This window comes from Lissotriton vulgaris, chromosome 2_2 (assembly GCF_964263255.1).
Source record: "Lissotriton vulgaris chromosome 2_2, aLisVul1.2, whole genome shotgun sequence".
Lineage (NCBI taxonomy): Eukaryota > Metazoa > Chordata > Amphibia > Caudata > Salamandridae > Lissotriton > Lissotriton vulgaris.
The window spans coordinates 92462131-92486258 of NC_141688.1; the positions used below are offsets into that span (position 1 = coordinate 92462131).

General features: G+C 45.8%; 1 protein-coding gene across 2 annotated transcripts in view; it reads left to right on the plus strand.

Moving 5' to 3' along the window:
* UBE2Q2 (ubiquitin conjugating enzyme E2 Q2) overlaps positions 1-24128 on the plus strand; it is a 687285-nt gene that overhangs the window by 98586 nt on the left and 564571 nt on the right. For both annotated transcript variants that reach the window (XM_086959354.1, XM_086959353.1), the window contains exon 2: positions 10252-10356. In XM_086959354.1, coding sequence (XP_086815480.1) covers positions 10252-10356 — 105 coding nt within the window. The remainder of the gene's footprint in view (positions 1-10251; positions 10357-24128) is intronic.

The window sequence follows — 24128 nt, forward strand, 5'->3', positions numbered from 1 at the left end:
TATTCCCAGTAAAGCTGATGCCTTTCTCTTTACTTACATTGTTCTGTTTTGGTAACATCTATGTCACGTTGCAAGTGATGCGTAAGTTCCTTCCATAGGAAATACAGTTCATTAGGAAGATCTTAGTTTCCCTCTTAAATGTTGCTGTTTGGAATTTTCCTAATGTTTGGCGGAAGTGAGTTCCAGATTCTGGGGGCTGCTCCCGAGAAAGCTCTATCGTATGTTTTCTTTTTCCGGAAGATGGGTGGTCTCAGCAACAGTTCCTTGGCACTCTTGGCTTGTCTGCTTCCTACAGATAATTCAATTTTCTGGGCAAGGTATCTTGGTGTATTGTAGTGGAGCGCTTTGTGGGTAATACATGCCATTTTTAGCTGAATTCTGGCTTCGTAAGATAGCCAGTCTAATGCTTTCAGGTGTGGAGAGATAAGGTCGAATTTCCTCGATCCGCTGAGGAGTTTTGCAGCTGCTTTGAGGCATGCTTTTAGTGGCGCTGTGGATATTTTTGGCAAACCTGCTAAAGTTGTACATTCAATCCTTGAGATAATTAGTGATTGGACTGCCAGTTTGAGATCCGCCTTAGAAATGAAAGGTTTCACTTTTCTAATGTAGTTCAAATGAAACTGGCCCTTTTTGCCATTGATTTGATATGGGCTTTCATGTCTAGGTTCTCATCCAGCGTGATTCCTAGTGATTTTGCAGTTTAACGCTGTGATCATTTTGGACCATTCCTTCACTTCTGTGTGGTTCTTTGGTGGTGAAATTAGTAGGAATTCTGTTTGTGCATTTAGCTTCAGATGATTTAGTTAACCATCTTAATGACATTTGTAAGGCCTCATTCATTAATTTGAAGTCTTCCAGAGACTCGATCTTGATGTATATCTGCGTGTCGTCCATGTACATGTGATGGGATATCTTTGAGTTTCGTAGAATTTCTGTAAGAGGTTCAACATACAGGTTAAACAGTGATGGAGATAATGTAGATCCTTGAGGGGCTCCAATTGAGTTAGGGCATGAAGGTGAAAGTGATTGGTTGACCAGGAATCTTTGCGTTCTATTCTGAAGGAATGATTCAAACCATTTTAGCACATTTCCAGACATTCCCATCCTGTCATGGAGCCTGGTCAGTAAGTTTTCATGATTTACTGTGTCAACTGCAGACAAGTCAAGGAGGATAAGTAGACCTGTTCGATTATATGTAGGATTGCTGTTTCCGTGCTGTGTCCTGAATCCCGACTGGCAGTCGTCCAGTAGCGAGAAATTGGCGATGTGTTGGCTCAGTTTGATTTTGTACACATTTTTCTATTAGTTTGGCAAGTAAAGGAATATTGTTCACTGGGCGGAAGTTATTAGGATCTGCTGGGTCCGCCGTAGGTTTTTTCGATGATGGGGACGAATTGACCTGTTTTTAGGCATTCTGGAAGGATCCCTTGGGATAGAGAGGCATTTATTATTTTCGTCCATATTGGAATCACAATATGGCTGATTTCTTTCAGGCATTTTATGGGGAGTGGGTCATTATAGTGGTTATTAGGTTTAATATCTGATAGCGTTTTGGCGATGGTGTTCCGATCAAATAGTTTGAAGGTATCCCACTGTGCCTTGTTTTTTGCCCTATTCTAGACAATTTTCGAGGTGGTATTGATCGTTGAGGGTGTTTGGTTGGCAAGGTTGCCAGCTGCTCTCCTGAGCTCTTTCAAGCGTGTTGGCCTTGTCGGTGAAGAATGTTGAGAATTCTTCACAACTTATTTGAGTTATTGTAGTTTCTTGGGCAGATTTGGCCAACTTATTGGATTGTTGCTTTAAGATCTCGAATAGTTTCCGTGGTCTGTTTTTGGCGTTATCCATATCTGATCTAATAAATTCCATTTTGGAATCGAGTATCTTTTTGTTGTATTCGTTTCTAATTTTTCTGAGGGATTTCAGTTCAGGGGAGGATGGGTGTTGTCTCCATTTTCTTTCAGCGAGTCTCAGTTTCCGCCTGTCTTCATTCAGTGTCCCATTGTACCATGGATTTTCAACCTTCTCTGGGACTCTTTTCAGTTTTAGTGGCATGGTGGCGTTGACTATATTCATTACTGATGTAGTGCAGTCATCTGTTCATTCACATTCTGCAAGTTGTTAGGTGGATTTAGGTCCTTCTTACAGCTTTCTACTAGTAGTTCAATATTAGAGTCTTTAGTGTCCCGCATCCACTTTTTGAGTTTGATAGGTTGTGTGGTCTTGTTCTTTTTCAAAGTGGGTATCGAGAAGGTTATGGCATGGTGATCTGACCAGTCACACGGAACAATTGAGAGGAATGAAGTATTATTGTTTCTCGTTATTATACAGTCTAACGTTGCTCCTTTCGAGTGTGTTGGGCTGTGTGCATGCTTGGGTGAGGTTTAGTTCCGCTAAAAAGTCTTTGAGGGTGTTGACCTGTTTGTCATTGCTGTCATCCCAGTGTAGATTAAAATCCCCTAGGAATGTTATTCGCGTCCGTGTTAGTTAGCCGTGATGATCTCCATTAACTGGTCTATGAAAGTCACATTATTTCCTGGTGGGTGGTAAAGCACATGCAGATTGCACCTTTGATTTTCTGACAATCGAATATTGAGACCTAGGTATTCGCATGATTCTAGTGGGTTGGATTGTATTTGGCTGACCTCTATATCCGATCTGTGAATGCAGGCTATACCACCCCCTGTCTTTTTTTAGTCTATCGAGTCTCACAATGTTTTACTGAGGGGGCACTAGGAGATCCATGAATGGAGACGAGGATTCCGATAGCTATGTTTCTGTAAGGATTGTCATGTCAATTTCCTGGTTAATGATGAGGTCAGCTATGTCTGATGCATGTTTTGCTGCTGACCGACCGTTGAGCAGTAGGCATTTCAGAGGTCTCCCTGAGCTACTTGTTTTCAGTTTTTGCGAGTCTGTGATTTAGCTGGACTTGTAAGTAGTTACGGTTGGGTTTCCTTTCATTCTGTCTTGAAGTTCTATTAGCATCGATCTTGACTGTTCTAATTTCCTCCCCTCTACTGCGGACCTTGGGCTCATACTCCCGGAGTAAGGATAGGATTTCCTCTTCCGAAAAGTAATTACGATTCCTATCTGGTCCGAAAAGTAATTACGATTCCTATCTGGTCCATTATGCCTATTTGATAATGGCATGGCCGTCTCATTGCTCTTTCTTTGAGAGTTTTGTACTAGTTCTCGGATGTGCTCGACTTTGGAGTGAGTGCTTACTGTGATTTCCAGTAATTTTTCCATCGCTTGTAGAGTGCTTAGTATATCCTGCGACATGTTGCCCATTTGTGTTTGAGGCTCTTTGATTTCTCTTAGAGTTTGGGGTGACTTATTAGGAGTGCTCACCCGCTTATTTCGGGATTCACGTTTTGCGTTCCCGTGTTTTAGCTGTGTTCTCTTTATCGAGATCCTTTTCTTTCTGTCCTTAGTTTGGTTGTCTGCTTCACCTCTGTTTGCAATGTGGCCGCCAATTAGGAGCTCTATCCATGAGCTCATGGGTTTGGAATAACCAAAGTGGTTAAGTACTTGGTAAAACCCCGCCATCCACCCACGGGTCACAGACTACCGGAACGGCTGGGAACAAATAGAAATGGAGAATGAACTTACCCAGGGAGGATTGGCACCCGACCAGCACAACTTCTCATCGCCAGCACGACTTCTCCTCGCCAGCACCAGACCAGCACGACTCTCCTCGCCAGCACAGGACCTACACGGACATCTGGGGGGACAGACCAGAGATCTCTGCCCAAAAGCTGCATGGAAGCTCCGCGAAGGTTGCTCGGTGCTCCCCTGGACGGCGCTGCTATGACCCCCTATGGGATGCTCTGACCACATCGTCTGGATCATTTAAAATCTTTGCGCGGAGCTTACCAGAGGACACTGGGCAGAGATGAGGCTCCGGATCTTCTGCCCGAGTCGCCTCCAGGCTATCGGTGCCCCCAATGGTCTGCGCTCTTCTTGCTTTCCTGCCCCCATGGACTGAGGTATTTCTAGGAGCATCGGGTGAAGGCAGCTTGGTGCTTCCCTGGACGGTGCTGCTATGACCCCCCCCTACGGGATGCTCTGACCACATCGTCTGGATCGTTCAGATCTTTGCGCGGAGCTTACCAGTGGACACTGTGCAGAGATGAGGCTCCGGATCCTCTGCCCGCGTCGCCTCCAGGCTATCGGTGCCCCCAATGGTCTGCGTTCTTCTTGCTTTCTTGCCCCAATTGACTCAGGTATTTCCAGGAGCATCGGGTGAGGGGAGGGAGAACTTGAGGTGAGATGTTTATCGCCAGACCGCTGCATGAGCTCCCTGGGCTCACGGGACTGCAATGCACTGCTGCGCTGCCGGTACGGCGGCATAGAGCACCCTGGGACTTATTTCCCGGGAATGAGACCGGTAGCACACGCGACATCGCTGGCGGGCCACCACAGCCCCCCTGCTACTAGGAGGGATTTCTCCAGGCGGCTAGGAGCTCCAAAGGTAGGGTTGAAGCACAATCGGTCCGGGCAAAGAAGAAAACTGTGAAGTCAGGACCTGGCGTGCCTGACCTTAACCGCATGCGCGCTAGCGGGTTTTTCCGCTGCGCGCTGAAATTTCAAAAACCCGCGCTACGTGACAAAGCCAGCTTGTAATGCCCGCAGCGCAGGTAACGCCCATGACGAGCTGGCTTTGTCACCAGCATCGAAGGGGTTAAGAAGGCGGCCGCCGCTGACTTCCAGATCAGTGAGCAGATACATTCAGTCCCCTCTTCCCTTTCAATGCAAGGTCTATCTGCACATGCTGTCTAAGGAACTCTTCTGCCTTGGACCTCGGCCATCTTGAGTGGAGGATGGCTCCTTATTAAAGCATCATCTCCGAAATGGCAGTAACAAGAAAGGGCAAGTGAAAGAGGACATTAAATCTATAGAAAGAGAGAAAGGCATCCAGCTCTCAGATGAGCCTGGCACCTACGAATGGGGCCATCTTGAAATAACTTTTAATCAAAGAAAGATGTGGGAAAGAACTCTGAACATTAAGCTGGCAATACTTCTTAATCCAAATTTTTGCAAAAATTAAACCAATCTATTCAAGACAGGGAGAATACATAAATGTTCATCACATTACATCACATTAGGAACAAAGCCAATAGCAGAAACCACAGGCAGATAGGAGAGCAAAGGAGCACACCAAACAGCAAGCTGGACAATTGGCAACTATGTAAAGAAGACGAACTAACAATTGGTAACTATATAAGACACCACGAGAATAACATTAGACCAGTTAGCAACCGGAGACAGGTAGTGACGTATAAGAGAGGGCCCATCAACTATTGCTCTACGCCAATCAGCAAATATGGCCGACAACTACTTAGAGCCAGTAGGCATCAACGCTCATGTCCTAAAATATCCAACCAAATTATCGAGGAATGCAGCCACAGATGGAGGCTTTATCGTGAATGACATGATAGTCTTCACCAGAAGAACAGTTAAATGGCGCAATGCCATTACAAAAATGCTCAACATAAAAACTATAAACAATACCCCACTTGGCACAAAACTTATGATCATATCTGCACCAAGATGCAGTTGGACCTATGCATCACTATTTACAAGAACGAAATAGTGCTTATACAAGCAGCTAACAACGAATTAGAACAATTCGACATGTTCTCAACCTTAAAAGAATGTGTAGAAAACTCAAGATCTCAACAACACATGACCCCACAAGAAGACACTCTAGACACCTACAACACTACCACCACAGGCATCATACTAATTAGAGACCCTCAGGAACCACAACGTTCTACGCAACTAGGAGACACAATTGGAACAGGAGGCACGTTGTTTGTGAATGATAGAGAAAGAACAGTTCTGTGATGCCCTTCTTAGCGAAAGAGGAAAGCACTAGACTGCAAGCATCCAGTATATTTTATTTTGGCCAGAACATAACACAAAGAGTGGATCCCCGACGCGTCTTGGTCTCCTGACCTTACTCATGGGGGTAGCAGGCAAATGAACTTGTCATGTGACTGCTATCCTATATTCGACACTTTGGATACGTGATCCAATCTGAGTTGCAAATGATGCATTATGGTCTAAATAAGAAATCAAAAGTAATAATGTTTCTGTCGACTGGAATAAAGCTTTAGGCATAAATGTCACGGTTCTTATAATTACTTTCAATAGGTTCACTTTGGTAATGTCCTTCAAACCATGTATAAATATATTTTAGGCTGCCCTTAATTGCATGTGAAACAAAAAAAGCCTTTGTTTCTATGTGAAAGGGGATACACAATATTTCTGGCCCAATAACTTCTTCTGTTGATTCTCTGCAATTTCCCAAGTGTAGAGTTCATTAATGACCTATTGTTTCCCTATCCGAGAAGTAGCCACTCTAGAATGGACAACTGTATAAGGGTTTACTCCATAACCGCCAGAGAAGTCATTAAGCCTTGCATCTCAAGGGATGAGCTAACTCATGGACTTTTGAAACCCCCTGTTAAAACGGCAAATTCATAGTGCTGTTATTTTCACAAAATCCGCACCGCTTATTTCACTCCCATAGAGCGCAAATCAAAGCATTAGTAGTCCCAAATAGATCAGTTATTAAGTAGTCACGGACACTCCGTTGTTTCACAGGCCCTTGATCCAAAGACATGGGGTGGGCGGAATATGCGTAATCGTGTTACGCAAACCTCCGCGAAACTGTAAAAAATCTACGCGAACACGCAGAAATTCCGCGAACTCGCAGAATTGCTTGTTCAAAATGCTTTTTTCCTGTTCATAATTGCTGTTTGCGTGCTCGGGGGGCAATATCTCGCGATCACGCATTTTGAGAATGCGGACAAGCCAAAAATGTCAAAGTTGCGGAAAGCAGAATTTTGGGCAATTTTTCGTTCTCTGCAGAAGGCGAAATTACCCAAATTCTGCGAGTGGAACGGAATTTACCGCCCAGGCCTACCAAAGACAAACTAAGACCGATTTACAAGGGCCACTGCGAAGTGTCTAGACTAGAGGCTGTGTGATATCTCTCTTAGAGCGCCAGAGCCAGTGTTAGTTGCCGGGCGTCTGCGGCTGAGGGGAGGAGGTGCACCCGTTGAGTGTCACAAAATAGAAGCAGCAGCGCAGACACTCCTAGTGCACACCGATATCCCCACAAACAAATGAGGAATCGGCGAGTAGTACGAGGGAGTGATCTGGGGCCCCCGTACTGTTCCTGCTGGGCCGTTTCGAAAGCTTCTCCAGAATGCAGAATATATGCGAGTAATCAGCACTGTGATGCATACATAGCAGGCACGGTGCGTCCATTGGGGCGTGGGGGCATAGCCCCCCCCTGCCCGCAGCTCCCTCTGCGTTTGAACTTAAGTAAACTGAATCAGTTTATTTAAGTTCAAAGACGCTGAGGGAGAACTAGTCAGCACGACGTCTGACCTCCCACGAAGGGGGTGGGCGGTCTGCCGTCATGATTGTCACTGAGGCAGCAGCAGAACACAAGTGCGCATGAGTGGGGACAGAGGCGAATTTTCGCACCGTGCCCGCTCATGCGCACTTGTGTTTTCCCCTTGTTTGCGCATATCCATTAGGAGCCCCTTGGCCTCCTAATGGGCGTGCTGCGGGCGAAAATTAGCCGTGCCCCTAAGCCTCGCCTGGCGCTGCTGGCAGCGCCAGGATTGGCGGAGAGGGGTCACTCTCCAGGGCCGCTTGTGAACAAGGCACCCAGGGGAACAGCAGAGGTGGCGCGGACCGGCTGAGGTAAGTTTTCCTTTTCTTTTATATTTAGAATATATATAAAATTCCCTGCCACCCCCCTCCCCGGAACTGTTTATTCCCCACCCGTGAGCCCCCTCCCTCCGTTGCCCTGGCTGGGAGGCCTGTGTCTAGCTCTGCAGTGTGTATAGTTTGTTACTTTAACTTTACTTCTTCACGCGATCGATAAAGCAATTCAGGCCAGTGCTGCTAAGTGCAAGAGCAGTGCGTGGTATTTCCTGCACTGCCATCATCGCGACGCCATCGCATCGAACCTGGAGGCTGACTGACCTGAGTGTCCTGACCTGAGGCTGAGCGTAGTCATCGGACTCGGCAGTCCGACACACTGTCTGCCACGCCACCAGTACAAGACAGTAGCGACACACACTCGACAGTGTAGTGTGAGAGACGGTGTGAGTACCTTAGGAGAGTCAGTCTGAGCCTGGTGCACAGCGCTGCATTTAATTTATTATGCATAATTATGCTTGTCATGTGCTTGTCATGGCCCGCCGCTGTCATAATGTATAAAAAACGGGCATGGCAGAACTTTAGACTGGGTAGGCCCTGGCCTAGTGGCCTCCTGGCAGGCTGCAGGGCAGGCAGCGCAATGCATAGATAATTCGTCCGGGGGGGGGGGGGGGGGGGGAGGTCTGAGCTTGAGAGTGAGACCCTAGTCTCATGGATGAAAAATTTAATTTGGCTGCAATCTCTGAGATTGTGCAGTTTCAAACTGTGCTCGTGCCATTGCACTGTCCAATTTAATGCCCCGTGGAATGTGCACATGCACAGAGGGCAGGGTTCCTTGCTCGAAGTCTTCAGTCATGCCAGGCCAGCTGTTCACCTCACACAGAAGTGAGTTCTGAATGTTAATTGAAGTGGTACTATTAAAATTGCCCCCAGCAGTCAGAGTAATCAAGCAACTGGTGGCGGAGGCTGTGCTCATGTAAGTAAAGCGCCCTGATACCTTCGTTCAGGTTTGCACTATTTAAAAATGCAAAAAACACAGCTTAAGAGGGGTAGGGTAGGGTAAGCCCAGCATGTGAGCAAGAGGGTGGAGGGACTTCTCAGAGGGCATGCGGGGAGGGGAGGAGGGAGGTTTACAAACAGCACGGACCTCGCAGACAAGGGGTTGGTAACTAAAGTGCTGGGACAGGAAAGCGCTGAAGTAAGGCCATGTAGCCTGTTGGTGTTATTGTTTTAAAAGCTTGACGGGTGCATCGAGGGTATACATGTGCTGTCAAAGTATGGTGGTTTCAAAAAGGATTATCATTTTGTTTTTATGTAGCACACGTATAGTTTCTGAGCACTATGTATAAGAGGAGTTGCTATTTCTGTAGGTTTGTGTCTCAATAAGTTTGTGACAGGAGGGCCCCCTTCCCGTCGTAGGTTGAAGTATTGCTAATTTATTATACATTAATTTATTTACATCACTGACACCTCAACCCATGTGTGGAAGAGGAAGACATGAAATTGTATGTCCAACACTTCGGAAGTAATTTCACTTTCTTAACCTGGTGATGTAGCACTAGTGTACAGCCCCCGCTTACATAATGTAAATACCGTTGAGTTGGGTTACCACCCACCAGTTATTGCAATAAGAGTAAGACGCTGGTGGTGCCAATTTAAAGGGGGAAGGGGGATACTGGAGGCAAAGAGGAAAGATCGATGTAAGGTGGTGGCTGCCGCCTGCTGCTACCTCAGGCCTATCGTTCTCCATCCTCCAATCACCCCCAACACTATACCTCCGACCTATGGACAACCCACACACTACCAGACACCATGAGGCACGCATGCATTGTGGTTATACTGAACTAGCAGCCACTATGTTGGTATGTGATATCCCTTTATTAATGTAATAACTGCACTTTCACTATTGGTTTATTAGCCTTCTTGCTTCTCAAATTTGCTTGACAATGCAATGCACCGTTTGCCCACTAATTTTTAAAAAATGTAACAAACCCCCCCCCTTTAATTGTTCGGCTCGCTCGCTGCACTTGCTCGCCAAGGTGCCCTTCCACGGACACTTTTCGCCCCACCACTTTCAAATCTCACCAGCCACCACTGATACATAGGAGACCTTAAAGGCCCGCCCCCCTGCCGTCATCTCACAGACGGAATTGCTGTGTGCGAGCAGACACTCATTCTGCCTTATGGTAGTTTTAGTCATTTGGCAACTAGCGCTTTGCCCTCCTATGATGGTGAATGTTTGTAGGCTACCCGACGTACCTTTTTATATATAGTTAATAACCCCTTCATCTCCACCATGTCCCTAACCACTCCAGCAAACAGGCTTACCGGGTAAGTTCACTCGCCTGTGTACTGGTGATATTGGGTCTCGTTTTATTACTGCTGACAGCATTCACTTCCTTAACCCCTTGTGTGTGCTTGCCACGTGCGACACTAGTTTACATCTGCCTTTGTCTGACAAACCTTTATACAGCATTTAAAGAAAATAAAAAAATATATATATAATATACATACATACCAATTCCCATTCATTTGAGTTTCATTGTAAGCCTTTTTTTGTTACAGGAATCGTATCCCTCTTCAGCACCAATATGGTTTGTGGAGTCAGATGACCCCAATCTTACTACGGTGCTAGAACGTTTAGAAGACATTAAAAAGAGCAATACTCTGGTAAGAAATACCTATTTCTAATTACTGCGCTTAAATATAGGCCTACTTCAGTTATTTTATAACGACCATGCCTCTGTACTCCATGTAAAGGTGGTTCTTGTCTAGCCCTAAAAATACATGTAATAAACCAGTTGTACATTTTATTCGTTTCGGGAAGGTTTAATTTTTGGATATGTTTGCCTCATACCCTTAAACGGTACAAAATGAAACTATTTTATTAAGTAATACATTTAAAGTCGGAGTTTTTTTCATGAAGAGTTTGAGAGGAGTGAGAGAAATCTTAATGTTCTAGCTGTACTAAAATTGATGATTTGCTTTCGAATTGTGGTGTTGCATTCTGGTAAGGTAGCCTTAACGGTGCTTTAATATGCTGAATTCATATAAAGTATAATTCTTGCATGTGCAATCCTTAGCGAAAAATGTATTGTGTAATTAATGAAAACCATCACAATATAGCAAATTTTCATACAGTGAATAAAAGGATTTAAAAAAACCCTTGGATTAAAATGCTGAGATTATTATGAAAAATGTTACACACATTCAATAGACACATCTAACAGGTTGTCCAGTTAAACAAATTTGCTAATAAAAAATCCTCCAGTGGTATTAGCAGTTTAAAACTGCCTTGTTGCTGGTTTGTAGTCCTATTTCCTCGAATGTTGCAATTAGGAGGAGTCTTCTGTAAGACAACTTTTTTGCAGCAGCAAACTAGGTGGGCTACACTTTCTCTGTGATAGTTATTGTATGCATGTATTGTTATCTGTGTAGGCGAGAACTAGCTGGAGAGAAATGGATAACTGCATCTGAGTGATTCCTTGAAGTAGGATTCAGAATAGTTTACAAGAGGCGTAATTTCATTTAGATGATTTCTATTGTGTCGGAACTGATGTTTCCCAATTTATTTTGGTGTAATTTTACATCTGCAAAAAAAAGGCGAACGGGAAGGTCACTGGTTAGTTGGAGAAAAATTAATGTTAAATTCTAGTAGTTGGTTTATTTCAAGTTTTTACCCAAACAATTACTCCTATTTTCTTGAGTATCTATGAGAGGGTTACAGTCGTGTCAAGCTGGACCTTGCTGTTCTTAAAAGTTTGTGGTTTTGAATATTGGAATTGTCTTTGCTAATAATTTTCTTCCATATTAAAAACCAAATTTTGAGCTAGTTTTGTATTTTATAACACCCATGTGTGATGACATCACTGTGAAAGTTGAAAAAGAAGTCTGGTTGCTTGTTCTCATGTGAGCAGTACTTGATATGTTATAAAGAACTTCTAAAGCACACATACACCAAAAGGTATATAGGCGCCTTGAGCACTAGCATCATGGCAGTCATTAGCTTCTCTGAAAAGCCAAGTTTTTTGCTGAGTTCTGAAATGAAGGTTGGTGCTCTTATGTTATCTGGAAGAGAATTCCAGGTACCAGGAGCCAACACAGTAAACGTCTTAGGGCCATATGTATTAACACACCCTTTTGCGATTTCTTAATAGCTATTTTTAAGGAATCGCTATTTAGAAATCGCAAAATGGTATGCATGTAGAAAATCGCTTTTTTTTAGCGATTTCTTAAAATTCCTTAATTGCGATTAGCAAATTGCTAATCGCAAGTAAGGAATTATTTCCCATTCATTTCTATGGGCCAGGAGGCCCATAGGAATGAATGTGAAATTAATCTCCATTTGCGATTTGCAATTTGCTAATCGCAAATTGAGAATAATTTCAAGGGTGCAGGGGTGTCCAATGGACACCCTGTTGCACCCCTGAAATATGCATGGGTGCACATGTCTCGCACATACATGCCCTAGGGCCATGTATGTGCGTCACATGGCTCTTTGAAAAATGCAAAAATATGCTTTTTTAAAGGAATTCGCAACTTACCACCAACTAGAAGTTGATGGTAATTTGCGATTCCTTAAGGCCAATTTAAGAATTTTTTGGGCTTCTTACATTGCATTTAAGGAATCGCAAAATTTGTGATTCCTTATTTTTGAATCACATTTGCTTGATACATACCATTTGTCCAAATTGCATTTGCATTCGCCGAGATTCTGCGAATTTCGGCGTTTGCGAAGTCAATTTGGCTTGATACATATGGCCCTTAGTCAATTAGTATACCAAGGCTCTTGACTGCCTTTATAGGTGTGGAAGGGAGACCTAACACCAAAGGGTAACTGTGGCATGTAATCTGTAGGACTATATAGGAAGAAGTAGGCCAATCTGTTTTGATGCCCATATTTTCTGATAGTGACCTGGGTAGAGAGGTGAGCTTAGCGAATCTTAGTTGTTTAATGATTGCTGCAGTCCCCCCTCCTTTTATTCCCATGAGGTCTATTTCTATTCAAGATGTGAATCTTCCCTGGGAGGGCAGCTAAAACATCTGGTGTAGAATCCTCGCGTAACCAAGTTTCTGTTAAAAACAATGTATTATGATGCCATGTTTAACAGTTCAGAGCTGTTGATAATGAAATAGGTCACAGTTTGCTACCTCTGTATGAAGTATTGCTGTTGTCTTCAATATGGTGGGCCGTGTCAATCTACCTGGTAAGAAAGAGCAGGTACTACTCAGCAATGTGTTCTGGTAGATATGAATTGCTGATGGTGCTTATTCCTCTGCTCCAGGTTGCATTTCCATTAGGCAAGCTGTAGTTTGGCTAGCTGCACCCTGTTTCACTGGTGTTGAAAGGAACTTTGCATTAAAGTAATAATCGAGGCAGGTGTAAAAATGTAGAAATACATTAGTGATTTACGAGTCTTGGCTACAGTGGCTTTCAGTGATGACCTCCTTGAAACATGTTGATATCCTGGGTGTCCCCAGATACCTCTCAAGCACCTTTCTTCAATCTGTCTTTTTCTATACCTGGCGCAGAGCCCCTTGTGGCTTGGGAAATGAAGGCAGTAAACTTATAAACAACATGTCGTGCTACCTGGATTTCATTTCTTGTATTTTTGGGGTTCTAGGGCAGGTAGAATTTTATGCCTTGTATACTACTGTAATGTCCCTTGCAACGTCTTAAGTCTCTGTTTTGAAAATTAAGTCAGTGAATGATGTGACTGGATAACTTTTCTAAAGAGCAGAAGATTGGAGTGGACTATGATGTTGACGTTTGCATCAGTTCATATAGATTAAGAAATGTTAAATATCTTCTAACTTAGTTTTAATTTTTATCAAAAGTCTGTTATACTTTTTAAATGCACCCTTGGTTGAGGTTCTGTGTTTTTCTTCTAATGGAATATTATCAGTGGTTTGCTTGGCTCGATCTTAACCTCAGGTTGCAGAAGGAAGCTGGTGTCTTTAGTGGTGTGAAGCTCTGGGTCAGATGATAGACTGAAAAGATGCTTTAAATAAAGCAGGGAGATTGATGACGACTGATCTGCACAGAGGCTCAAAATCTGAGCAATATTAATTAATTAATTAATTGTGTGCTTATATAGCGCTGGAATCACTCCCGAAGGGGTACCTCCGCGCTTCGACCGCTGCGAAACCCTTCCTGGCTTCCCTGAGAGATAGTCCCTTAATGGGTATCTCCAGCGTTTGACCAGGCATCCCCGGCGGTCTGGTGGGGCCGTTAGTGAAGATGAGGCAAGCTAGTGCCCAGAGTTGCCGAGTGTGATCGCTGATCAGAGTGGGCACCGAGGCGAGAGAATTATCGAGTCCGCTGACCCTGGTCCAGAAACCTGCCGCGTCGGGAATCGAACCCTGGTCCCGGGCCGTCCTCTGCTCTCGGGTCTGCCGCCTCTAACCAGTGAGCCACACTACTTGATTGGTGAGTAATGCAGGCATCTGTTGAACCAGGGTCACATTGATCATGTGAATATATGCTACAAAGAAATTATAGCCATTTGCTGTGTATTAGTGACTTAGAAGTTCACTACTTTGTAGCCTAAAGGCTTGCTTGTTCCAGCCTTCGTTTTCAGAGGTGTGTAAATGTACATTTTTAGTTTTGATACAAGCACTATAAACTGTACCCATAAGCCAGTCACTGGTGATTTGGGTGTGTCGCAAAGACTTGGACAAGTAAGGCTAAATAAGAGTAATAACCTTTTTTGGTAAAATAAGCTAAGCATTACTTCCCCGTCGCCTTCCTTGCTCATTACTTTGGGATGATTTACCAAACCTGTGGCTTAGCACCTTTTGCGACAGCAACCTCATACGAGTAAGCATCTAAAGACATTTCATGTATGCTTTGAACTTGTAATGAAAAATTAATGTGGATGGGATGTCCATGAAAACCACTAGGCAAATCTATCACCATGGTGCAGAGCGAGCTCTTGCTTCTGCTCACCCTTCTACTTAACTTCAGCTCTTTGAATCTGCTAGTTCTTAACATTCGCTAGTATTTCGGGATAGTGATCAAACTTGTGTGTGTGCCTGTTTTAGTGATAATGCGATTTTGAGATGAGTGCAAATTGCGCTTGTTTTGTGTAAGCACTTGCTCCTAGCAGCTTTTATCTTGTTTTAACTGCAAACTTAGCTATGGAAAAATGTGTTAATATGTTATACAAAATGGGTACAAAAATAGTTTTAAGGTGTCATCCCCGGTTTGTTCAGGTGTTTGCATCGGCTGCAAAACCTTCAAAACACCTGGCACAAATGGTGTTTGTACTTGTGACTTTATACCATGTTTTTGCACCTACTGTGACTGATTCATTTAGACAATACCAATCTGCTTTTATCTGCCGGTGGAGGAAGATGTTGCCATTACATTTTTTCTAACAGGATTAGAGTCACAAAAAATAACACCAATATGCATATTCCTGTGTCCTACTTTGGGACACACAACTCCCGTCCCAGCACCATGCCGTTGTGGAAGGTTTTGAAGCCGGGAGGAGAAGTAGCAAGGTAGTCTGACTCCACCTGTCCACCTCCCCAACCTGTGGACCAATGTGAGTATTTCCAGGAAGCACACTTCAATGGGAGAGTCCCTAAGGGGAGCATCTTGTAGTTCTTCAGAAGAGTCCTTACGTAAAACAAATGAGCCTAAAGGAAGGACTGGATGATTTTTCTTGTCCTCTTGCTAGAGGTTCGTAACAGTGTTTGTAGTTCAGATTCATGATCCACTAGCAAAGGCCTCAAGATGGCTCCCCTAACAAGCCACAATAGGTTACCTCAATAGGCTGACAATTTAGATTCTTCGATTAGTCCAGAATGCTCTATTTCTCCTGCTGGACGTCAATAGGAAATTAGCCAGGGTAGCCTAGCAATGGCTCTACAGAAGATTTTTTTTTCTTCACTCTGGAGATTACTTCTTTCTTTAGGTAGTCCAGGCTGGTGGACAGGGAACTAGATGGAATGTTTTCAGTTTATGCTGAATGAGACTCTGCAGAGTTCTTGACTTCTTTGACTGGAAAAAGATCTCTATGCCTGTAGTGATCAGAGAACACTGAAGGAAGGGACATAGTAGATATTGTATGTCACCCAGCACTATTCCTTGCAGAATGAGTCTCCTAATTGTCTGTACAACTTTACAATAATTGTGATATATTAGATTTGGGGGGTCTCTGGTTGGCACAGGTAAAGACTTGTGACAAGCAGGGACCCTCTCCTCTAGTCAAGACAAGGGGATCACCCTCTAAACTAACTTCTGCTCACCCTTTAGGTAGTGTGGCGCAAGCAGTCAAGGCCTATCTCAGAGCGTCATAGGTTAAGCATTTGTGAACACATACAGTAATTCAATGATAACCCCACACATGGATACAAGACTAGATTTTGTATAAAAATAAGGTATTTTATATATGTATTTAAGCAGGCTGATGAGAAGACCAACATAACGTTTCAAATTACCACAATACTGTTTTTGGATTAAAGAGTTCTTTAAAAATGTGTGTCTTTCTGTTCAGTGCGCTTCGCACTGGCTGTGCGGCTCGTTCGGGGAAGATCGTACCTTGAAAACAAGTTAACTAAACGCTGCGGACTCTGCGGTCCGATGCGCACACAGACTCAGTTAGAGTCATGCAGTACCTTTTGATCGAGGCGTCCGATGCAAACGGCGCGGTGAAGAATTGAAGGCGAACCAGGGGCTCAGTCCACCTATCTGCGATGCGGACCCGGTGTGCCATAGGCGTCTTTACGAGGCGTAGAGCGGGGGTCCGGAGGGTCGAGGCGGATAATGCTGGTTTCAAGCGTTCTTGTTCACGGCGTGGTGCGCGTCGCTCCTTCAGAGCGGGGGATGCAGTACAGTCCCAGAACAGTGCGGGGCAGAGGGTACTCTGCGAACGTGCGAGTCGTACTCCGCCCGGCGGTGCGCTGCGTATGTCGGGCTGCCCGTGGCTGGGACACAGCAATCGGTGCGGATTGAAGCCAGAGGGTGAAACGGTGTGCGGTGCGGCCCGGCCCGGGTTGCTTTCGGTGCGAGCTGCGGCTCGTAACATGAGCGGAGCCTCATGGCTCGGTGCGGCGAGGGCACAGGCTTCACGGCAGTCAGGGCTTCGGGGCACTTTGGATTGCGGGTTCTGCTATGGCAGAACGTAGACACATTTTACTAGGCCGCTAATGTGGGTGGCGCAACCAGTGCCGCAGGCCCACCAGCATATTTACAACAAGGGGTGGTGAGGAACAGAGTCTCTGAATTAAGCAGAAAGCTCTCACCCAGTCAAGAGATCAGGGCTAGATCCAACACCGTTTTTTAGCTCACTGCACCATCCCAGTTTCAGAACCTGGCTGTATGCAAATTAGTCTGTTCCTGTCCCAGTGCATGATGGGAACAGGGCAAACCAAACTACAAAAGCCAATTCTTACAGTGGGAAGGAAACAAGCTCCCGGGGACCGGTTTCTGGCATTACAGCCGTCTTCGGCCCGGTTTGCTTGAATCCTGATGGTGCAATGAGCAAGGGTCTCACATCTGAGAATACCCTTCCACGCTTAGGGTGGACAAAAATATTTACAAAAAGGGGTGGTGAGGAACAGAGTCTCTGAATTAAGCAGAAAGCCCCCAGCAGCATTTGTATTTACAAGCTCTGGCACTCCTGGTGCACTTTACTGAAGTATGACAGTAAACCAAATAAGCCTAACATTGAATCCAATCACATATACACTTTTCATAGGGAGCACTTGCATTGTGGCACTGATTGGCAGTGGCACAGTGCCCTGAGCTGCTAACACCAGCAAAACACATGAGGCACATCAGTAAAAAGTGGAAGGGAGACTCACGTCAAGGTGCCAGGTCTAACATAACAGACAACACTTCAGGTACAATTGGAGTTGTCTCATGTAGCTATTCACCCCTGGGATTTCTACCCCAACGGAGTTGAATACTCGATGCAGACAAATTTAGTGTCCTGAAGGTTAGCAGCTCGAGGCAAGTCATACTCCAGCTCCCATCCTTCTGACGTGGTTTATATGTGCACCATAAATTGGGTAATAGTAACCTCTTTTATTTACAGCACTTAAGAAACAGTAGAGGTGCGATATGGAGCATCATGCGCAAACAAGAAGATATATTGGTGAAGGATACTCTTCTAAGAATCCACTCTGGTGTGCGGACTGTCTTGATTGATAAAGTTGGAGGAGCCATGCAAACGAAAGCTCCCTTTAGAAGAAAAGTAACCCGAAATAAAAGAGATCAGGTTTGATCTCTTTTTAGCAACAGCATTTCAAAAGATTCAGCCTTCAGGTTATCTCTCAGATGCAACAAGCGAGCTAAACTAGAAACTTTTTGTGGTACAGGTAGGACAGCCCTTAGAGGTTCGGGCCAAGACAATCGATGATTCAGTCTAGGCTACCCCCAATCACACCACTGCAGTCTGAGGATGAAACTAGCATCAGGCATATGGGTGTAATACACCGAATAAGATAGGGCTGTGGCTTAGAATTGGAAGGGAAGCCTCAAAATATGCCACCAAAGAGGCAGTCGCCACTGCCATTTGAGCAGCGGTAGGGCAGGTAATAGGCATCACTTCGGGAGAGGCTACATAGTCCTCTTCACTCTGCGCTACCACGCCGATGAGGACAGACCTTACTACTGGTGGGGTTGGACCTAGGAACGCCTAGTGGACGTCCTTTGGGCGCTCTGACGCCAAAAAACCTGAATACAGGTATTGTAGGAATACTGAGTGTTGCCGTCTCCGATTCTATTATTAACCTTTTTTCACTTTAACCACAGCCCTGATGGGGAGGTAGGCCTCTTAATTTGGCTGCAGAGGCTTAAAGATAAAGACCAAGCTGTGTCTTATGAGGAGAGTGAATGTTCCACCAAGTCTTCACATTCCTCTCAGAAAAGACCCGGAGTGGCCTCTCCAGCACCTTCATCGCAGCCACCTCAAAAGAAGACGCACAAAAAGTCTTCAGAGGTACATCCTAAGGCTCTTCCGAAAAAGGTTTCTCCTCAGGAGGTTCTTCACACCTTTAAGAAGCTTGTTTCCACCTAATCGACGACGGCCTCGTCGACGGCGGCTTCAACGACGAGGAATACTCCATCTACATCTCTGACTGTAACCTCGCCGCCGACGACAGACAACTTCTGTCGCGTCTTCAACTTTGTCCACGTCGACGAAGACCACTTCATCGTCGACGGCTGGTAAGTCTGTCTCGTCGATGATTAAAATAAAGAAATCCTTGTCGATGTCAAAACCAGCGTCGACGCATTGATCGCCGACGACCGTATCAACTCCTACGTCGACGAAGACTGTTCCGTCGACTTCTACATCGTCGTCAACGAGGACTCCGTCGACTATGTCAATACTGTCAACGACGGCTCCGACAACAGCTCCGTTAACAACGATGACACATGTCGACGCTCCGCCGTCGACGGCTACTCCGTCGACTGACTTGTTGGAGGGCGAACGTTCGGCATCCGAAATCATAGATTGTGCGATGGATATAGCCTCTACTGGTGTTCGCCAACTGGCTGGCGCTGCGATACTATGGCGTCAAGTTTGGCTAAAGGCGACGTCATTCCGACCAGAAGTACAAACTAAAATTCTTTACTTGCCCTACATCTGTCAGCTTCTTTTCGGACATATCGATGAAGCTCTTCAAGGCATAAAAAAGATACCGATACAGCTAGGGCTTCGGGTACCCTTCAATTCAAGAACCCTCCTTTTCATGTCTCGAGAGGACAGGGGCAGTCTTCTACGAGAGGAGACTACCAGAACTACGATCTTCCTATTCTTCCAATCAGCAATATCGACCTCAGTACCAGCAGCGTCAACCACCACAACAGTCGTCTTACATGAAGTCCTCCTTTCGAGGAAAAGGTGGTCAACAGAAAGACGCCGCTTGGCGACAATGACTCTTCAATGCCACTGGTCTCCGCTTCCTTTCCACCCTCCAGGGTTGGAGGAAGAATGTCTCATTTCCTACACAATTGGAAAAAGATAACCGACCGCTGGGTCCTTCAGCTGGTTCAATTTGGACACTCGCTGGAGTTCATTCAAATTCCTCCTCAAACCCCTCCTCGACCTATGCTTCACAAAAACCTACGTCTTCTACTCCTAGAGCTTTCACTTATGCTTCAGAAGGGAGCTATAGAAAGAGTTCCTCCTCGTCAACAGGGGAAGGGGATTTACTCTCGTTTTTCCTGGTGCTGAAAAAAGAGAAGAAATGGAGGCCAATCCTAGACTTGAAGTCTCAACATTTTTTTAAAGAAGCATTAGTTTCGCATGGTCACCATTCAAGAGGTGCTGCAACTTCTCAACGCTAACGATTGCATGGTGTCCTTAGATCTTCAAGACTCCTATTTTCACATCCCTATCCACCAGAAGTACGAAAAGTTTGAGGTTCGCAGTGGAATCTCAACCGCATTTTCTCTCAATGGGGCACCTAAATTTGTGACTAAGGTCCCCTCAGACTTTCATCTCAACAAGCCTATAGTATTGCGATCCTTTTTTCCAAACCCCCAAACAGCGTCAGAAAGAACTCTACATTCTCTAGATCTTAAACGTTGCCTTAAATTTTACATTGACAAGACAAAGACATTTCTTAAATCCAACCAACTCTTTGTGGCTTTCAGTCGACCTAGGAAAGGTCTTCCACTTACTAAGCAAAGTATCTCTTGATGGATCTCTGCAGCTATTATGTTTTGTTACCAACACTCTGGGCAACCCCTACGTTCAAAGGTTAGAGCCCATTTCACTAGGGCGATTTTGACCTGCATGGCACTCTGTGCTGGAGTGCCCATTACAGAATTCTGCAGAGTGGCAACATGGAAGACCCCGCATACATTTACCAAGCATTACTGCTTGGATACAGAACTCACGAAGGATGCTGCAGTGGGACAGGCTGTGCTCTGTCATCTATTTCATTAGAGCTGAGCCTTTTCTCTTCATCCCACCATCCTTTCTTCTATACGAACTTTTCTCTATTGTGTTCCTTATTATTCTCTTCCATTGCATTTTGGTACTTTCTATGTCTCACATTGATAGGTTATCTGGTGAATTTGTGCTACTGTGCCATCAGAAATGTGCTTATCATTGCTTACTACTCTGATTCAGGCATGTGAATCTATGAAAGAAACCCTAAATATTGGATGAGGAATGCGTTACTTACCTGTAACTGCAGTTATCCAGTATTGGTATCTTTCATAGATTCACATGCAACCCACCAACCTCCCCTGGAAAGGCTCTCCTAGTCCTCTCAGTAATGCAACTACTTAGCACTGTGGTTAAGAAAATCTGAGGGACTAGAGCTCCTTCCAGGAAGGTTCCAGAGGGTGGTGATAGCTGATTGGCTCGTCTCCGAAGTTTGGTCCTTTTTAGGTTTCGCTGGGGAACGGAGCGTAAGCTCCGCCTCCAGAGAAATCTCTAGTCTTCAGTAAGGGACCCTTGTTAGGTTTCGCTGGGGAACGGAGCGTAAGCTCCGCCTCCAGAGAAATCTCTAGTCTTCAGTAAGGGACCCTTGGAATACGCCCTCTGTCCCATTGGCTAGCTCCATAAATGGAGGCTAGCCATTGGAACAGAGAGGCGTCCGTCATGGCTGGACCAGATTCGGGGACGTTCCCGAGAATTTTTGGCTTTTGGCTACGTCATGCGACGTCAGCCAAAAGCCGGGAACGCCCCCGAATCTGGTCCGGCCGGGCCGTGCTTGCTGCTATCCTGCCTTACTCTGTGTCCCTCCTCCCGCTGTCCCCCCTCCCCCCTCCTCGCAGTCCTGTTATGGCCCGATCGAGTGGCCACCTCGATTGTTAACTAACTGAAGAGCCGGTGCCCACCCGGCATTGCCCCGTGTTCTCACCGCTGCGGCCCGGGGGCCTGAAAGTGATCAGAAGCTGAAGCGAGAGAAACGAAGGGGCCGCGACCTGATTGGTCCTCTGTTGACAGGAGGCGCGCTCTGATTGGCCGTTTTGCAGTAGGCCTGTCCCGAGAGCCGCGCTCTGATTGGATGCCTTGCCCGCAGAAGCTGGGCGTGTATGGAGGCTCGACGCAGGAGCCGCGACCGGATTGGGCCGCAGCAGTGGAGCCGCCCCAGCGAGGATCCGGAAGCCGAGTCAGCCGTTCGACCCCGTCCTCGCCGAGGGAATTTCCGAAGTGCCGGGTAATCACCGCCGGGCCCGGGGAGAAGAGGAGGAAGAGTGATGGCAGCTGGACTGCAGGGCCCCCGTGAGCGGAGGGAGCCCTGCAGCGAGAGGAGCGGCCTTCAGAAGCGAGCGGAGGGGGCGCGAAGCACATTGCCGGTGCCTGCTCTCCCCCCCCCCCCCCCCCCCCCCCCCCCCGTGAGGCTCCCCGACTGGAGGGAGAGCCCCGAGTGAAGAGAGCCGCCGGCCGGTGAGTGAGCCGACGAAAGGGAGGGGCGCCGGGACACATTGCCGGTGTCCGCCCCTCCCCCGCAGTAGCGCGAGCTCGCGTTCCTTGGGTGTGTGAAGCCACGAGGTCTTCAAGGGCGGCACTCTGCACTCCCTATGCACTCTGCACTCCCTATGCACTCTGCACTCCCTATGCACTCTGCACTCTCTATGCACTCTGCACTCTCTATGCACTCTGCACTCTCTATGCACTCTCTAGGCACTCTGCACTCTCTATGCACTCTGCACTCTCTATGCACTCTGCACTCTCTATGCACTCTGCACTCTCTATGCACTCTGCACTCTCTATGCACTCCCTATGCACTCTGCACTCTCTATGCAAAGTGCTGCATAGGGAGTGCCGAGTGCATAGGGAGTGCATGATAAGTGCAGAGTGCATAGGGAGTGCAGAGTGCAAAGGAAGTGTGGAGTGCATACAAAGTGCACAGTGCATACAGAGTGCTGCATAAAAAGTGCAGAGTGCATAGGGAGTGCATAGGAAGTGGAGCGTGCAGGGTGCATATAGAGTACAGAGTGCATACAGAGTGCTGCATAGGGAGTGCAGAGTGCACAGGGAGTGCATATGAAATGCAGAGTGCATAAGAAATGCAGAGTGCATAAAGAGTACTAGGGAGTGCTAGAGAGTGCCAAGTGACTGCAAAAAAAAGGTAATGGCAATGTAAATGACAATGCCATTTACCTATCTGTTTTCGAAACAAAAACATAAATACAAATTTTGGCATATACAATGCCAATAACTCTAACTTTTCCAAAGGCGAAACCATTGCATTGTAAATGCTTGTTACAAAAGGACATGAATAGGTTATAATGTGAGACCCTTGGCCTATTACTCTATATGTCTAATGAGACATTACTTTATTTATGTACCGGGGACTCCCATCCCAAGAACGGGGAATGATTCAGGCATGTGAATCTATGAATGATACCAATACTGGATAACTGCACTTACAGGTAAGTAACGCATTCCTTATGGTAGGAAGAGGGACCCTGATCTGCTTCTTGAAATCTGATGTCGGTCTAATCCAGTACTGCTGCAGAAGGGTGTCAGACCAAGATAATTTGCAGTATTTTATTTGCCTCACTGACCAGGTTTGAGAGCCTACTGCTTAAGCTCAGCAAGCAGGCCAGCTCGCTATGGGTGCGTAGTACTGTAGTGGGCATTTGCAGTGCCCTATTTAATGACGATCCTACGCCGTCTGAGCCCTATATAATAGTGTTGGCTACCCGCAATATCTTTGTGTAGATTTAAGAACCCTCTTAGACCCTACATTTGGATGTCTGTATGGTAAGCTCATACTATATTGTGCTTTTGCGGTGTCCGAATCAGCTAGGATTGGAGAGAATCCAGCAGCTGCACAGTCGGCTGCAGAGGGACAAAACAAAAATCACCTTATCCTCTCTCATTGTCTGATCCGGATTGGGAATTCAGAATGGCCCAGTTGGAGTGGAGGTTGGCTACTGGGATCGTTTTACAACACTATTGTTCCTCAAACAATCATGTGAATCAGTTTTCTGATGTCGTACGTGCTTGCATTTGGTTCACTTCTCTTGACCTTCCTCTCTGTGCAAAGCAGAATCTAAATCTAATAATTCTTATTGGTTTCCCAATATAAAAGATTTCCTGAAGAGACTCTGGGATATTATTTTGCTAAGTAGAGCATTTATTTTAGGACTAAAAATGAGCACTCATTTCATAACAGAATAGGTTGGAAAATGTTCATACCTATGTCTTGACAGCAAGCTTACCATGAAGTCCCAGATCGATGCAGTCTCCTCTGCCTGCTTCTTCACTCTGCGTATGCTATGAAAGATCTAAAAGTAGCTCCCATTGAACACCAGGCACACAGTCACCCAAGGCCTCAACAGTAGGAGACTGGACCACAGCAATGCGCTCTACTCTGGGATTGCTGCACACCTCCTCAGGAGACCATTCAGAACATTGCAGGCAGTCTTGTCTTCCACCTCCCCGACGGACTCTCATTACCCCTCACCTCCAGGAACTCCACTGGCTCCAAGTACAGAAGAGATTCCAGTTCAAGGT